Here is an 18,504-nt window from a genome sequence, read left to right as displayed (position 1 = left end):
TCTCTCTTTCTCTCACTCTCTCTCTCCTTTCTCTCTCCTCTCTCTTTCTCTCTCCTCTCTCTTTCTCTCTCTCTCTTTCTTTCTCTCTCTCTCTCTCTGTCTCTCTCTCTCTCTCTCTCTCTCATTCTTTATCGCTCTCATTCTCTCTCTCTCTCTCTCTTTCTATCTCATTTTCGCATTCTCTCTCACCTCACTCTTTCTATATCTCTCTCTCTATCTCATCTAACAGACAGAGTTCAAGTTAACCCACTGTATGAATGATATTGTCTGTCCAAAATGGCATCCTATTCCCGACAAAGTAGTGCCCTATATAGGGAACAGAGTGCAATTTGGGTCACAGACATGACTCTTTCTCAGGCAGTGGATTGAAGTAACAAAAACACAGGACACCCTGGACAGTTAAGCCCAAAGTCATAAAAGTGTAGCGATTGTAAATAGAATAAAATAGTGCTCTGAAGGGGTAGAGAGGTAGTGGGTGGTATAAAACAGACAATGGAGAGGTTATAGGACACTTCCCCTTCTGGATAAGAGAGAGGGTGAGGTTGTGAGAGAGAGAAAGAAAAAGGGGGGGTCGGGTAGAGATGGAGAGATGGAGAGAGAGAAACAGAGTGTGGAGCGAGACAGAGGGAGAAAAAGAGGGATAGTAGAGAGAGAGAAATGGTGGGGGAGGGAGAAAGAAAGAGCGACAAAGAGAGAGATATGGGGGGAGAGGGGGGAGGCAGAGGAAAGGGTAAGCAGAGAGAGGAAAGGGGAAGTGTTCCCTGGGGGTATGGTTGGTGGTGATAAACCACCCTGGCTCTAAATCACTCCATATGGGAAACCTGTCAGGGAGCGGCACCGTCTGTCATTTTCTACCCCCACCTCCTGCCCTCCTGCTGGGGGACAGAACTTCCTCTCAACCCCTAAGACCCATAATCCTGGGACATCAGCAGGAATAGCTGACAGTATGCCTGATAGACAGGCTTGCGTCCCAAATGGCAGCCTACTCCCTATATAGTGTACTACTTTTGACCAGAGCACTATATAGGAAGTAGGTTCCCATTTGGGACAGAGACAGTCTCCACATCCACACTCTCAAGCTCACACCCTGGGGACCCCTACAAGCTGAAGGCCGAGTCTAATGAACCAGAGTCTTTTCTCTTCACTCACCGACGGTCCCACAGGCACCCAGTCCTTGTACTTTTTAAAACAAGTAAAAATCATGTTAAACCAATAAACATATTGTTAAACCTTTAACATTATGAGAAATATATTTGTATGCACATCAGTGGGTCTTAAAAATAACATTATTGGGCTCTCAGGAGAGTCCTCTGTTATTACTTACTTGTAGAATGTGTATATTGTTGAACAATTCTGAGATATTTCTCTCTCCAACTCCTATCCTCCCTCTCCTCCCTCAACTTCCCCCTCCTCTCTCCCCCTCTCCCTCCATCTCCCCAGGTGGCGGAGGGGCGAGGGAACTGTACCCCCCACAGGAACCCCCAGCCCTGTACCATCCCCCAGGACAGAGAGAATATCTTCCACACCATCTTCGCCTTCTTCACCAAGTCTGGCCGCAGGGTCCTGGTAAATAAACACACACGCATACAGAGAGAAACACACAACACAGACACAGAGAGAGAAATACACAACACAGACACAGAGAGAGAAACACAACACAGACACAGAGAGAAACACAACACAGACACAGAGAGAGAAACACACAACACAGACACAGAGAGAGAAACACACAACACAGACACAGAGAGAGAAACACACAACACAGACACAGAGAGAGAAACACACAACACAGACACAGAGAGAGAAACACAAAACACAGACACAGAGAGAGAAACACACAACACAGACACCGAGAGAGAAATACACAACACAGACACAGAGAGAGAAACACACAACACAGACACAGAGAGAGAAACACACAACACAGACACAGAGAGAGAAACACACAACACAGACACAGAGAGAGAAACACACAACACAGACACACAGAGAGAAACACACAACACAGACACAGAGAGAGAAACACATAACACAGACACAGAGAGAAACACACAACACAGACACAGAGAGAGAAACACACAACACAGACACAGAGAGAGAAACACATAACACAGACACAGAGAGAGAAACACACAACACAGACACAGAGAGAGAAACACACAACACAGACACAGAGAGAGAAATACACGACACAGAGAGAGAAACACATAACACAGACACAGAGAGAGAAACACACAACACACACAGAGAGAGAAACACACAACACAGACACACAGAGAGAAACACATAACACAGACACAGAGAGAGAAACATACAACACAGACACAGAGAGAGAAACACACAACACAGACACAGAGAGAGAAACACACAACACAGACACAGAGAGAGAAACACACAACACAGACACATAGGCACAAAAATAGAAAGTTTCACACACAGACGCACTCATGCAAACATACAGATGCATGTACACACACTTCCACACACACTTGGGACAGTCACAGTCAGTGGAGTTTTAGGGTTCACTGAAGGTATTTCCCCTGCTGATGTATGATGTGTGTTGTAGTGTAACAACTGTTCACCTCTCTCTCCTTCTTTCTCTCTCTGTCCTCTCTCCCTCTCTCTATCCCCCCTTTCTCTCTCTGTGTCCCTATCTCTCTCCACTTCTCTCTCTCGCTCCCGCTCTCTATCCCCCATTCTTTCTCTCTCTGTGTCCCTATCTCTCTCCCCCTTCTCTCGCGCTCTCTCTCGCTCCCGCTCTATATCCCCCTTCTTTCTCTCTCTGTCCCTCTCCCCCTTCTCTCTCTCTCTCTTTCTCTCTCTCAATCCCTATCCTTCCTCTCTCTCTCCACCTCGCTCGCTCTCTCTCTTTCTCTCCCAATTCCCCCTCTCACTGTCTCTCTACCTCATCTCTCTCTCCAACAGGATTGTGACCGGCCAGGGAGAGCATGTTTAACTATCTCATGTACTCTAGGCTCCCAGACCAAAGAGGATGCTATCAGTATAGATGTGAAACTTCTACTAAACACAGAGATACTGAATCGGGTATGCACATGGTTATTACATAATTATTACATGGTTGTTACATGATTATTACATGGTTGTTACATGGTTATTACATATGACATTGTTATATGGTTGTTACATGATTATTACATGGTTGTTACATGGTTATTACATATGACATTGTTACATGGTTGTTACATATGACATTGTTACATGGTTGTTACATGGTTGTTACATGGTTGTTACATGGTTATTACATATGACATTGTTACATGGTTGTTACATATGACATTGTTATATGGTTGTTACATGATTATTACATGGTTGTTACATGGTTATTACATATGACATTGTTACATGGTTGTTACATATGACAATGTTACATGGTTGTTACATGGTTATTACATATGACATTGTTACATGGTTGTTACATATGACATTGTTACATGGTTGTTACATGATTATTACATATGACATTGTTACATGGTTGATACATGATTATTACATATGACATTGTTACATGGCTGTTACATGATTATTACATATGACATTGTTACATGGTTGTTACATGATTATTACATATGACATTGTTACATGGTTGTTACATGATTATTACATATGACATTGTTACATGATTATTACATATGACATTGTTACATGGTTGTTACATGATTATTACATATGACATTGTTACATGGTTGTTACATGATTATTACATATGACATTGTTACATGATTATTACATATGACATTGTTACATGGTTGTTACATGGTTATTACATATGACATTGTTACATGGTTGTTACATGATTATTACATATGACATTGTTACATGATTATTACATATGACATTGTTACATGGTTGTTACATGATTATTACATATGACATTGTTACATGGTTGTTACATGATTATTACATATGACATTGTTACATGAGTATTACATATAACATTGTTACATGGTTATTACATATGACATTGTTACATGGTTGTTACATGGTTATTACATATGACATTGTTACATGGTTGTTACATGGTTATTACATATGACATTGTTACATGGTTGTTACATGGTTATTACATATGACATTGTTACATGGTTATTACATATGACATTACATGTTATTACATGGTTATTACATATGACATTATTACATGGTTGTTACGTATTACATTATTACATGGTTGTTACATGGTTTTTACAAGGTTGTTACACGGTTATTACATGATTATTACATTGTTATTGTACATGATTATTACATTGTTACTGTACATGATTATTACATTGTTACTGTACATGGTTATTACACAAGTATATTGGTATTGCATTATGGATCTGAAGGAAGTTGTATTAAACCCCCGCCCACCTTCTATTTATCCCCCCTCCCCCTTCTCCTCACACACCTATAGGACAGCTCGTCGTTGATCCAGTTCGTGACGAGGGGTAATGTGAGAGTGGACGGGAGGGCCATGGAGGTACCAGAGGGCCTATCAGAAGACACTTCAGTAAGAACATCACTCACACAGATGTATTACTGCAAAGCACTTTACAGTATGTGTGACCCAATCAGCATGTTTGAGGGGATCAGTTTCAGCATGTAGTAGACACAACATGATGTCAGTGAGACAGACAGTTTAATACTATTAGGTGTTGTACCTCAGCCAGCCTTGAGGGGTGAATCTAGAAGCTGAATCTTGATTTAAGCCCGGGGAGCAGCTGGTGGCAGGAAACCAGCTCAACCTGGATGTCATGGGGGTTGTATTTTGGGGGGGGGGGGGGGTGAGTCCTCAAGGACAGCAGGGTAGCACACACACACACATACATACATACACACTCACACAGGGCAGCAGGCCTTTGCGTTGAGTGATTGGATGTGCCTGTGGACCAGTGGAATGAAGTGATCCCCTCATCCCAGATCCTCTCAGCTGATTATATTGATGACCTCCAGGCCCCAGCTCGTAGCTTCATCTCCTGGCGTAGGTTCCTGTGCTCCCTCGGGGTGCAGTAGTCTTGGTTTATCTTTACTGCGATGGGGCCCTTTTCCCAGCAAGCCTGCTACTTATCAACAGCTGACAAGATTTAGTTTATCACCCATGCCATGCAAACAGGTCCTGGTAAATGATGGGAGAACAAAATAATGTATGAGTTATAAAGCTCAGCAATAGAAGACTCGCCTTAAATGGTTCCTTAAGTTTTAGTACCCGTAGGCGTAGACATTTGTTCAACGTTGTTAGCCCAGCACAAACTCAGCTGGAGTCAGTCAGAGTACAGATCAGAATGTAACATACGTTCCCATTGCACACACGCAAGTGATTTGGCATTCGTAATGACAGAAGGCAGAATTCCACAATGGATTTTTTTTTTTTTTTTACAAATGTGGGAAAGCGTTCAGGAGGAGTGACGGTTAAAGAAGATTTATCTTAGTCACCTTCTGGGTCTCTGTCTTCTCTGTCTGTTGTTCGGCCGGTGTTGCGTTTTTCATGCCACATTTGCATCCTTATCCCATGAGGACTGGAGTCTCACACGGTGAAACACTCTTGATAACGCTGCGCACGCATCCCAAATGGCACCCTATTCCATATATGGTGCTCGTACTTTTGATCACAGAAGTAGTGCGCGATATCAGGAATAGGGTGCCATTTGGGACGTATCCTGACAGTATTCTTAACGGAACGCGTTAGAGTTTAAAGAGGTGAAATTCTTCCATATTTCATGGTCCTTTTCCTTTTCGCTATGCACCATATATTCCAGTTGGAATGGTGTGTTATTGTGGAAGCCTGATGTCTAGGATGGAGGTACAGGAGAAGGGTTTCCTGTCCTGGGTTGAAACACTATCGCTGATCTTTCTTACATATTTTGATTGTTTGCTCTAGCCTGCCTGGAGTGTCAGATGGGCGAGCTTTGCAGTTCAATTGGTCCATTAAGCCAGGCAAGCTCAATCAAGCACAGACACAAACACACACTGTCTGGTTGCCACCTATAGAAGTGTGTGTGCGCGTGTTTGAGACCACGTCTCCCCTCCAGAGACAATATTTAGGCTCACTCCCTCTCTGGCCTTGGAGGTTGGCACTTAGCTAAATTATGAAGGGTTAAGTCAACTAAGGATTTTGTCAGAGTAAACACAGATAATTTAGTGGGTCATTGTGAATTAATGTCACGGGAAGCAGGCAAAAATGACTTAGACCTAGAATTTATAGTGGGATCAGACTGTCTGTTTGTTCAGACTGAGAATGTGTGTTATGAAGTTCTCCTTTGAATTTAACAAACCAGTTCTCTTAAATTCATAAATGAGCTGACCATACAGTAGTTTCAATGGTGTTTTAAAATCTCATGTCATATACACTGCAATGGCTATATACATAGCTCCAATTTAGATTCGTATCACATAATGTGCAGCACAATATTATCTGTGGCCTTACTGTGTGAGGATGATGCAATAGTAGGATTGATTTGATTCATGTTCTGAAATACGTTCACATGTACAATGAAATAACTAAACACTTCAAATGTAGCTGGGTAACAGGTATTTTATGCAACAGAATATTCTACTCTTTTCTTAGATTAGAACAAGAATGCTGCAATTGAATGATTGATTTGAAATCATATAACGCCATGGGATCCTCTATCTTTCTCAGACATTCTTGCTTCATCCAACTCCTTTTAAAAGTCACCTTGGAATAGTCCTCCAGACATTCCAGTCTCTGACACAGCCAAGCTTGCATTCCAAATGGCTCCCTATTCCCTGTAGTGCACACTACTTTTGACTAGGGCTTTGACCAGAGCCCTATGGGTCCTGGTCAAAAGTAGTGCACTTTAAATGGAATAGGGTGCCATTTGGGACAGAGACCAAGTAATACTCTCACTATTGTTCCAAAAAGGAACTTCCCGTGAGCCTGTTTAAAAAGTAAGACATTTCACAGCAGACACTATTATCAACCAGGAAATGGCATCATCATGCAGTCGTCATTCAACCCTGCACCTTAGAGGCTGCTGCCCTATGTACATAGACATGGAATCACTGGTCACTTTAAAAGTGGAACACTAGTCACCTTAATAATGTTTACATCCTGTTTTAGTCATTTCATATGGACTGTATATACTGTATTCTATTCTACTGTATTTTTGCCACTCCGACACTGATCCTCCTAATATTCATATATTTCTTCCATTCTTTTACTTTTAGATTTGTGTGTATTGTTGTGAATTGTTAGATACTACTGCACTGTTGGAGATAGGAACACAAGCATTTCACTACACCTGCAATAACATCTGCTAAATATGTGTATGTGACCAATAACATTTGATTCTCCACCAGACCGTAGAAGATATTCCCACTGTGCTTGCATCCCAAATAGCACCCTATTCCCTACATAGTGCACTACTTTTGACCAGCTCTCATTGGGCCCTGGTCAAAATGTGTGCACTCGTTAGGGAACAGGGTGCCCTTTGGGATTCGGCCACAGTCCAATGGGAATGTCTTCCGTGGTCTGGTTTGTCTGTCAGATATAGACTGATACAGTTCTCATAGAGAGCTTTGGATCTTTGGTATTTCTAGATAATGAGACACAGGTGAGCAGGTCTCTGGGTTTTATTTTAAACTCGTCTCTGTGTCCGTGTGTCTGTCTGTTGTAATGTGATCTTGGTTTGTGTACAGTATTTCTCTGTGTTTCCAATGTAATCTTGTCTGTAGCCTCAAATTTCCCATCTTTCACATTTCCATCACTCTGGAAAGTTAGCATAGTTGTAGGTATACATCATATTTCAGAAACAAACCATATTTTCCAGATGAGTGTTAGTGTATATATTTGTGATTGACTGTAATCTTGTTGTGTCTGTACGTCAAAGTCTATTTGTCTTCTTGTTGTGTTTTAGGTGGTGTTCCAGGAGCCGAGGGGCTGAGTGGTTGGCTGGATGTGTCTGTGTTTGATGTTTGACTGTATTCTTATTGTGTTGCAGCTGGTGTTCGAGGCGCTCCACAGCCAGGAGCCAAGGGGCTATGTTGTTGGTTGGATCATTGCCATCAGCCTGCTGGTGGGAATACTCATCTTCCTACTGCTGGCTGTGCTGCTCTGGAAGGTAACACACACACACACACTCAGACTCTCACACACACACACACACACACACACACACAAACACACATTGTCTTCTGCAGGACAGCGAATAGTATGGACTATACTTGGTTATTGCGTTGTTATTGGGAGGTGTTTGTCCCTCATATTGTTTTAGACTATAGCCTAGAACACCTCCCCTCTAACTGGAAAACACACCCTCATCGTGCTCTAGTCTACACTGTAGCCTCCAACTCTGGTTGACCTGTATCCAGGTCAAAACGTTAACCACACCTCCAAATTCTAACACAAAGTAATCAAGGCTGGGGTCATTAAGGACTGTACCCTGTCATTTACTAATTTGACACATTTTTCCTATAATAATTATAATAATTATCTCTAATCTACATAATTAGTTTCCTCACCACTTAATGGCACTATCTTTAATTGCTGTAGTTTGTGTCATGGTAATGTATAATGTAGGGCTCTCCAACCCTGTTCCTGGAGAACTACCCTCCAGTAGGTTTTCACTCCAACCCTGTTCCTGGAGAACTACCCTCCAGTAGGTTTTCACTCCAACCCAGTTCCTGGAGAACTACCCTCCAGTAGGTTTTCACTCCAACCCTGTTCCTGGAGAACTACCCTCCTGTAGGTTTTCACGCCAACCCAGTTCCTGGAGAACTACCCTCCAGTAGGTTTTCACGCCAACCCCAGTTGTAACTAACCTGATTCAGCTTATCAACCAGCTAATTATTAGAATCAGGTGCGCTAGATTAGGGTTGGAGCTAAAACATACATGACTGTAGCTCTCCAGGAACAGGGTCGGAGAGCCCTGGTATAATGTCGCCATCATTGGCTAATGTCATTTGGCATATTGTCAGAGGAACATTTTCTCCCCGTGCTAATGCGTAAGCTCGTTAAACAACAAGCTGCATTAGGCAATTTGTGTAGAGCCTCTTGGTTTGTCTGTGGCAGTGCTGCATTTCTTCTGAAAAAGACAGTCAGCACTCTCAAATAAACTATGACTGCGAATTATTATCAGCAGTCGCAATGAACACATTTCAGCCATCAAGCCTTTGCCAGTGCTAGGTTGTCCAGAGATTGGTTCACACAGAGTCCAGTTGTGAAGTGCTGCTTCTCTTGGATTAGAGCGGCATGCAGTCAGTCACAGGGGAGGTGCTCTTGGCCAGTCTTTAACAACCATCCCAGGAACAAAACAGAGAACTCACTATAATTTACACCAACCATACATACCACACACACACACGCACACACACACAGTCAAGCAGACACACACACCATACTACAAACATGAAAGAAAGGGGAAATGGCAATCACACTGATGTCCAGACAAGAGGCCTCCCCCCCCTCTTAATTGTCTTCACACAAAACTCCTATTCTTTTCCTCTTTTCCTACTCCCTTATTTTTTTTCCACTGGGAAAACCATGACTAAACCCTGGAATGTTGGTCCTGGGATATCGTGTGTGTGTGTGTGTGTGTGTGTGTGTGTGTGTGTATGTGTGTGTGTGTGTGTGTATGTGTGTGTGTGTGTGTGTGTGTGTGTGTGTGTGTGTGTGTGTGCAAGTGTGTGTGTGTGCAAGTGTGTGTGTGTGTGTGCAAGTGTGTGTGTGTGCAAGTGTGTGTGTGTGCAAGTGTGTGTGTGAGAGAGAGAGACACCAGCCATCCCCTTTGCCCAGGTACTTGCACCCTGCCAAAATAAACCCCTCTTACAAGCGCCATGTCCACTATTTCCCTTTTTCTGGAAATTCCTGAGAGGCAGTGGTGTCCCAAATGGCACCCTATTCCCTATATAGTGCCCCACTTTTGACCAGGGTCCATAGGGCTCTGGTCAGAAGTAGTGCAATACTGTATGTACATATGTAAGATCTTAATATGATCACTCTTTTGTTGCTGAGAATTTTCCTGCCAGCAGGAAATGCAAACTTGTAGTGTATTCAAGGTTAAAAAAAGTAGAATTTCCACAAACTGTATCAACCCCTAAAAAAAATGTCCATGAATTATAATCCACATAATAATTCAGTTTCATGTTGCTACAGGATTATTTTTCTGCTGTAGCAAACTGGCTCAAATTAAGATCCTACATCTGCCATTTGAGACGCAGACTAGAGGTCTGTATCAATAAACGGTCTGGTCAATCGAGATATATGAATGAAATCAATGCGAGAGAGAAAAGACAACATACCATACTATAATGACAGTACCACATACAATCAGCACATCATCATCAAATAAAACATTTAGAATAGTAGAAACTACATAAAACAATATAAAAAATGAGAAGCACAACAGCAGGGCCCGGAAGCTCACTTTGGGCTCCTAATGGAGAAAAGGGCCTCAACAGTGCATCTCCAGCAAAGGAAGCCTGGAACTTCATTCAATGTGGTTCTATCCTGGTGGTTGCTGCCTGGTGGCCAGTGTAATAGAGACTGGTAAATCTTAACAGGTCAAACATCTGGCCATAGGTCCACCTCACTGGCAAATGCTCCTTCCCATTGGCCCTTAGAACAACTGCCTACGGTGGCTCCTGGAGTGGTCTAGCGGTCTAAGCCACTGCCTCAGGGATGCATGCACCAGTGCAAGCGAGGGTTTGAATCCGACCCACTGCTAGCACACCCTCTCCTCCTACCTTTACTGTCAGTCTTTCACTGGCCTAGAGTATATAATACCGTACATACAAACAATATGAAACCGCTGACCCAAAGAACAACTGACATGAGTCAAACATCTGGCCATAGGTCCATCTCACTCCCTAACCTTTGCCCCTGAGATTCTAGAAACTGTTGATTGTTGATGCCCATATGAGCAGAGATAATGGAATAGAGACATGTAAATCTTAACAGGTTAAACATCTGGCCACTACACCTCACCACTGACCCTGAGCTAACAACAAGTGTTTTTATTCTCTCCCCTCTCCTTGTCATCCTCCTCTCCTTCCCCCTCTCCCAGATGGGTTTCTTCCGCCGGCGCTACCGGGAAATCATCCAGGCTGAGAAAAACAGGAAGGACAGTGACGAGAGCTGGGATTGGGTGGAAAAGAACCACTGAGAGACAGAGAAGCCAATGAGAGTGTAGGAATTGGGGATTGGGTCAATGGTGGATCCAATGAGCTGGGGGCTTTCACCACAGCCAGCCAATCAGGACTAAGGGCCCTTCAATCTTCCATATGTGGAAGAGAAAAAAATATTCTCCGGATTTTTCGGAGGGAGACCTGACATTTTAGTGGGTGGGGGACTGGGGATTGAGGAAACGAACGAACAGACATCTGAGGTGATGGTTGGTGTGGCTTGCTAGGGTCGTATTCATTAGGACCCTAATTCAGTGCAACAGAAAATGGAAATTAGTGTTTTTTATTTGACAAGCCCAATGAGTCTTTTCCTGTTTTTTTTCTTCCGTTTGGTGCCAAATGAAAACAACACTCGCAATAGAATCGAATTAGTCCCTATGGAGCTTATGGAGATAACTTCCTGACAGTCAAATCTATGGAGGTAACTCCCTGCCAACAGAAAAGAACAGAATGGAACTGGTAAAGAAAGAAGGGGCCTGTTCAGAAGGCTGTAACATAGATAGAAATATATTGTGCAGAACAGAAATGATTGTCAATATACGAATAGGGAATTGCATCAGCTCTATTCATTCTATTTCTATCTGCAACGTTCAGAGTGCTTCACGTCCCTGAATTCACCCAAGGAGATTGATGTCCTGTGACAGGAAGTGGAAATTACAGATATTATCAGACAAGACCATGAAAACCCTCAGGGCTCTGTTTTAATAGTAGCAAAAATTTATTTTTATACATTTTATAGCCATATTGTATTAAATTGGGGCTTCGAGAAAGGGTTGGTTGGGATTTTTGAAGTCTAATGTAAGCATATCTATATGTTTTTCTTTAAAGCACTGATGTCCGAGTTGATAAGAAGAGTTGATGCTATGTTTCCAAAGTTGATCCTTTCTTTTTGAGGCCAAAGATAATCTATAGTATAGTATATGAGTATAGTATATATAATTCTGTACTGTTTCCTGCTCACAAATATCTCTTGAATATCTCACACATATCCTTCTCCCTTAGATATCTATATGGCAACCAGCCAAAGCAAGTCCTATGAAAGCCCATATAAATGTAACTATCAGAGCGGACATTCCCATTCAAGTCAACATTCTATTTTTATGCGTAGACCTTCCCTTCACCATAAACAGAGCTATATTTTTGGCACACATCGAAGTTGTCATTGTCATGAAGAAATGCTGATAACCAAGCAAAAGAGTTGTAATGAGTTTTTAATCGATTGTATATGTAACGCTTTTCCAGACCCTCAAAGCGCTTTATATGGTAAAGAGGAAACTCACCTCATCAACTACCAAGTAACTCATGGTCCAGATGCAGACATCACCAACACCACTGGAGCTAGAGCATTTCATTTACAGTTAGAGCTCTATTCAGTCTGTATGACTGAAGCGTTACAGATTGCGCGCTAGAAATGTAAAGCCGACATGCTGTGTTTACCGTGAATGCCGTGTTTTACCGTGAATGCCGTGTTTTACCGTGAATGCCGTGTTTACTGTGAATGCCGTCTCTGCTAACGAGGAAACATTGCCTTTACATTTCAATCACGCTGTAACGCGGAACTTCCGCGATACAGATTGAATAGAGCCCTTAATTTGCCACATTTCACAAAGTGTGGTCGTTTCAAACTGAAAGTTTAAAATGTGAGTAAGGCAGAAGAGACAGTGGATAGAGGAGGAGTGGATAGATGGCATAAACAGATATACTCATCATTTTTTAGCTCAAAGAAGCATTCCACTTGTCGCCACTAAGTTAATAATCTCTCCAGTGTTGTGTGCCAGAGGAGAAGGTCCATCAATTAGATGATAGTCTGGAAAATTTCACAAATCATGGTATTTAAAAAAATAATAATAATAAATTCAACTGTATCCTTTCATATGAGTGGAAAGGTTTACATTATACCTTTAAATTGCCATTATACCTATGTAACTACATAGAAAGAACTGTATAAACAACATTGTAGTTACAGTAGTGATAGAGTATTGGCATAGGGCTATGCATTAGATGCAAATTAGAACATTTTGGTTTCCAGTTAAAATGTGTAATTTAACCCACATCCCGCCAATCTTTTGAAGCTACAACAAATGTTGTAAAGGAGAAGGGGAATATAGGCTACATTCTTTGAGAATCAAGTGTCAAAAGCTGTTTTGGCAAAGAGCTATCGCTCAGATATCCACATGATCAATCACAAGCATAGCCTGTTTCAAATTTCAGTAAACATGTTTTTATGATCCTCAATGTAGGATCATATGTTGATTATAATGCCAAACATGACAATGACTAAATAGAAATTGGCTATACAGCTCAAACAGGTCTGGGACCAGGCTAGAGCGATACCAAACCTTATAGGATGTTTTACTCTACATTGCTGGAAGAACACAGCCTAGATCCAAACTGAATTGTTCCGTTTCACTATTGTTTCAGTTCATGTTTGCCACAGTTTTACAATAGTGAAGCTGAATAATTCAGTTAGAATCGAGGCTAGGATGAATATCTGAGATCAGAGTAAACTATACCAACCTACAGTTGAAGTCGGAAGTTTACATCCACTTAGGTTGGAGTGATTAAAACTTGTTTTTCAACCACTACACAAATTTCTTGTTCACAAACTATAGTTTTGGCAAGTCGGTTAGGACATCTACTTTGTGCATGACACAAGTAATTTTTCCAACAATTGTTTACAGACAGATTATTTCACTTATAATTCACTGTGTCACAATTCCAGTGGGTCAGAAGTTTACATACACTAAGTGCCTTTAAACAGCTTGGAAAATTCCAGAAAAGGATGTCATGGCTTTAGAAGCTTCTGATAGGCTAATTGACATCATTTGAGTTAATTGGAGGTGTACCTGTAGATGTATTTCAAGGCCTACCTTCAAACTCAATGCCTCTTTGCTTGACATCATGGGAAAATCAATAGAAATCAGCCAAGACCTCAGAAAAAAATTGTAGACCTCCACAAGTCTGGTTCATCCTTGGGAGCAATTTCCAAATGACTGAAGGTACCGTGTTCATCTGTACAAACAATAGTGCGCGAGTATAAACACCATGGGACCACACAGCCGTCATACTGCTCAGGAAGGAGAAGCATTCTGTCTCCTAGAGATGAACTTACTTTGGTGCGAAAAGTGCAAATCAATCCCAGAACAACAGCAAAGGACCTTGTGAAGATGCTGGAGGAAACAGGTACAAAAGTATCTATATCCACAGTAAAACGAGTCCTATATCGACATAACCTGGCCGCTCAGCAAGGAGGAAGCCACTGCTCCAAAACCGCCATAAAAAGGCCAGACTACGGTTTGCAACTGCACATGGGGACAAAGATTATCCTTTTTGGAGAAATGTCCTCTGGTTTGATGAAACAAAAATAGAACTGTTTGGCCATAATGACCATCGTTATGTTTGGAGGAAAAAGGGGGAGGCGTGGTAGCATCATGGTGTGGGGATGCTTTGCTGCAGGAGGGACTGGTGCACTTCACAAAATAGATGGCATCATGAAGGAAGAAAATGATGCAGATATATTGAAGCAACATCTCAAGACATCAGTCAGGAAGTTCAAGCTTGGTCGCAAATGGGTCTTCCAAATGGACAATGACCCCAAGCATACTTCCAAAGTTGTGGCAAAATGGCTTAAGGACAACGAAGTCAAGAGATTGGAGTGGCCATCACAAAGCCCTGACCTCCATCCTATAGAACATTTGTGGGCAGAAATTAAAAAGCGTGTGCGAGCAAGGAGGCCAACAAACCTGACTCAGTTACACCAGCTCTGTAAGAAGGAATGGGCCAAAATTCACCCAACTTATTGTGGAAAGCTTGTGGAAGACTACCCGAAACGTTTGACGTAAATTAAACAATTTAAACAATTGATACCAAATACTAATTGAGTGTATGTGAACTTCTGACCCACTGGGAATGTGATGAAAGAAATACAAATAAATCATTATCTCTACTATTATTCTGACATTTAACATTCTTAAAATAAAGTGGTGATCCTAACTGACCTAAAACAGAAATGTTTACTAGGATTAAATGTCAGGAATTGTGAAAAACTGAGTTTAAATGTATTTGGCTAAGGTGTATGTAAACTTACGACTTCAACTGTACCTACACCCATTCCATTACTAGAGGCCCAGGGCATTTAATACCAACCTACACCCATTAGTAGAGGCCCAGGGCATTTAATACCTACCTACACCCATTAGTAGAGGCCCAGGGAATTTAATACCGACCTACACCCATTAGTAGAGGCCCAGGGCATTTAATACCTACCTACACCCATTAGTAGAGGCCCAGGGAATTTAATACCGACCTACACCCATTAGTAGAGACCAATGGTATTGTATACCTAGCTACACCCATTACTAGAGGCCCCTTCCCATGACAGAGAAACAGGGCTGAGTAATACCCTTAAAAGAGCAAGGTTAGGGAATATGCTTCGCTCTACTCCATCACCATGCATAAACTACTAGCTATTTAAGGCTTATGAGAACATCTACTTTTGAAGTCAACATGTTTGAATGTAAGTGTTCAAAACTGATACGACTGAATCATCTGGAATGCTCCCATTAAAGCTACAATCTGGAAGACATGTTTTGAGGTAACGGTATACAGCTGAAGGATGGGTCCTATATACAGTGGGGCAAAAAAGTATTTAGTCTGCCACCAATTGTGCAAGTTCTCCCACTTAAAAAATAGGAGAGAGGCCTGTAATTTTCATCATAGGTACACTTCAACTATGACAGACAAAAAAAAATTTAAAATCCAGAAATTAACATTGTAAGATTTTTAATGAATTTATTTGCAAATTATGGTGGTATAAGAATTTTTAATGACCATGGAACAGATTCCCAGAATGCACCTTTTAAAGCACATTTCTATTTGAGAAAGGGACCATTAATCCATTGTAAGAGACCCATAACCCTGTAAACACCAGTGTCTCTTTCTCAAAGTGTCGATATGTGTTATCTGATCAGATGAGTAAACCCAATTTAATCTAAAGCTGTCCTTACATGGAATGATGTAATTGACGAACAATGAGATAGATGTGTGTGGATGTGAGATGTTTTAAAAGCGCACACCTGTCAATTTAAAAGGGTTGAAAAGTTCTGAATGTGCAATCCCAAATGTTGCATGTGCTAGGCAGAGGCGCAACTTTGGTTCTAGATGTGGGGGGGCCCATAATTTGTTTTATTTTATCCAGTCAGATTAACACTCCAAACAGCCTACCCGACCGCTCGGATGCGTCCGCATGGTCCTAAAGCACATTGAAGTGGATTTAACAAGTGACATCAATAAGGGGTCATAGCTTTCACCTGGTCAGTCTATGTCATGGAAGGAGCAGGTGTTCCTAATGTTTTGTACACTCAGTGTATATAAAAACAGCCTTTGACGTTTCAGAGAGGCTTTTGTGTGATAATTAAATTAGGTAAGAAGTGTCTCACATAGCGTCTCCAAGGGCTCTATTCAATTTGTATCGCTGAAGTGTTACAGATTGCGCGTTAAAATGTTTACGGTAATTTCCTATTGAGCTGACATCTGCAGTGTTTACCGTGAATGCAGTCTCCACTAACGTGGGAACAATGCCTTTAATTTAGAACTTTTGCTATACGGATTGAATAGAGCCCTAAGTTATGTAGAGCTTTTTGAAAGCTGAATTGTGTGGTGTTCCTTTACAAGTCTAAAAGGCTGTGACACTTTACTGTGCTTACTATGATGGCATTGTCTTTATCAATCATGCTGCATTGATCTCTGATTGATTGGTTAGAAATACATCCTATATTTTAATGTCACCCATTCATTTCACTGGCATGGCAAGTACTGTACACATTCACCATCTCCTCTGCACCTGATATAGTTATCTATGGAAACTTGACATGTTTTTTTGTATTTTAACTGTGATGGTTTCGTTCTTTACTTGTATATTGTTTCACCTTTATCACACCATAGGTATTTGAATTTTGTTTAAGATATACTACTGTCACTGAATTATCATTTGTATAAAAGTATTGATCTACATGTTTGATGTTTAAACTCATGTTCAAGCTGTATATTTATCTGTTGATACATTTTAGATTAAAACGAAGTTCTCTCTTTTTGTTTTATCAAGAAATGTTCTCCCACTTTGACGTTGTTATAGCTGTAGCGGTTTGCGGTGTATGGCGCCCTCTTGTGGCAGACATATGGTACTTTTCTCACAGTAAAAATTAGAAGGGGGAAATGTCATCTGATACTGGTTGCCATGAAACACTCACATTAAGCACAGCGCTTCTCACTCAGTTGCGTCTAAATAATGAATGTGGGATGAAACAACTAGACTACAGCGCCATGCTGCAACAGTTGCAGACAGAGCTGTCATCCTCACAGGTAAATTCAGCATGTAATTTATTGAAAGCTTTCATCTTCACTTATTAAGAAAATTAAAGACTTTGAAGGTCTACTTACAAAGTATTTAGTTAAAGGTAGACAGCAATATGAGGTTGAACGTGTTATGTTTGCTGCTTGTATAATGACAAACCAGGGTATAGGTTTAACTAGTTTTAATGAACATATACTTCAGCTAGAAAACGTTAGCCATGCAAGGCATTCTTCAACCACCTTCCCCCGCATAACCTGCTGGGTAACGTAGTCTTAATGTTATTAACACATAACAACACATAAAGTAAACAGCATATTGAGTCAATTAACCCCAACTAGGAGAGTTGGGGCAAGGCGTGAAGTTAACACGTGCACAGATACTAGAGTCTAGAATGAGAGAGCATCGAAAAGTCTTGCATCTCACTCGTCGCAATTTCTGCGGCGCTGCTCGTGGCAACGTCATTCCGCTGGGTTTTAACATATTGTAATGAAACAGCAGGGAGCAAGTCTCAAACACTCAACCTTCTAGCGCGCTATCGACCTTGCCCCAAAAGCATGCTCGAGTGGCAGAGTCGATATCCGCGCTTTTAACCAAGGGTCGTTACAATATGTTTAGAAGTTGTTTATAAGGAGACCTAATGAAGTTACCAATGTTAAAAACACCTGCAAATACAAACTAATCAACATGATTGGCTATCTGTATCATTTGTAAATTAAACTTAATATAACATTACTAACCTCCTGGCCATCACTCCTGCAGTACCAGTGTCCAGGTATGGCATCTTTCCTAGACCAGGCTAGCCTGATAAAGACAGCTGCTATAGAGAAGGTGGTGGCCCCCATCGCAGTACACCTGGTCCACCTGGTCCTGCTGTGTGAGAGGGCAGAGGGGCTGGAGGGACCAGAGCAGTTCACCCAGCTAGAGGGAGAAGCACAGGCTGTGGCCAGAGCCACCATGAACATGGCCGCCGTTGCCTACAGGTGGTGGACCCTGCATTCTATCCTTTCTCT

At 41.6% G+C, this 18,504-nt stretch overlaps 1 protein-coding gene across 1 annotated transcript in view; it reads left to right on the top strand.

The window, feature by feature from the left end:
* The window catches only part of itga9 (integrin, alpha 9), a 139,623-nt gene extending 126,712 nt beyond the window's left edge, over positions 1-12,911 (top strand). The window contains exons 24-28 of the mRNA XM_036956146.1: positions 1,441-1,566; positions 2,926-3,045; positions 4,415-4,510; positions 7,962-8,081; positions 11,025-12,911. Of these exons, the coding sequence (XP_036812041.1) occupies positions 1,441-1,566; positions 2,926-3,045; positions 4,415-4,510; positions 7,962-8,081; positions 11,025-11,123 (561 nt within the window). The 3' untranslated portion in view covers positions 11,124-12,911. The remainder of the gene's footprint in view (positions 1-1,440; positions 1,567-2,925; positions 3,046-4,414; positions 4,511-7,961; positions 8,082-11,024) is intronic.
* Positions 12,912-18,504: the final 5,593 nt, after the last annotated feature.

This window comes from Oncorhynchus mykiss, chromosome 20 (genome assembly GCF_013265735.2).
Source record: "Oncorhynchus mykiss isolate Arlee chromosome 20, USDA_OmykA_1.1, whole genome shotgun sequence".
Lineage (NCBI taxonomy): Eukaryota > Metazoa > Chordata > Actinopteri > Salmoniformes > Salmonidae > Oncorhynchus > Oncorhynchus mykiss.
The sequence above is the reverse complement of the archived record's forward strand: the minus strand, read 5'-3'. Positions and strand labels throughout refer to the sequence as shown.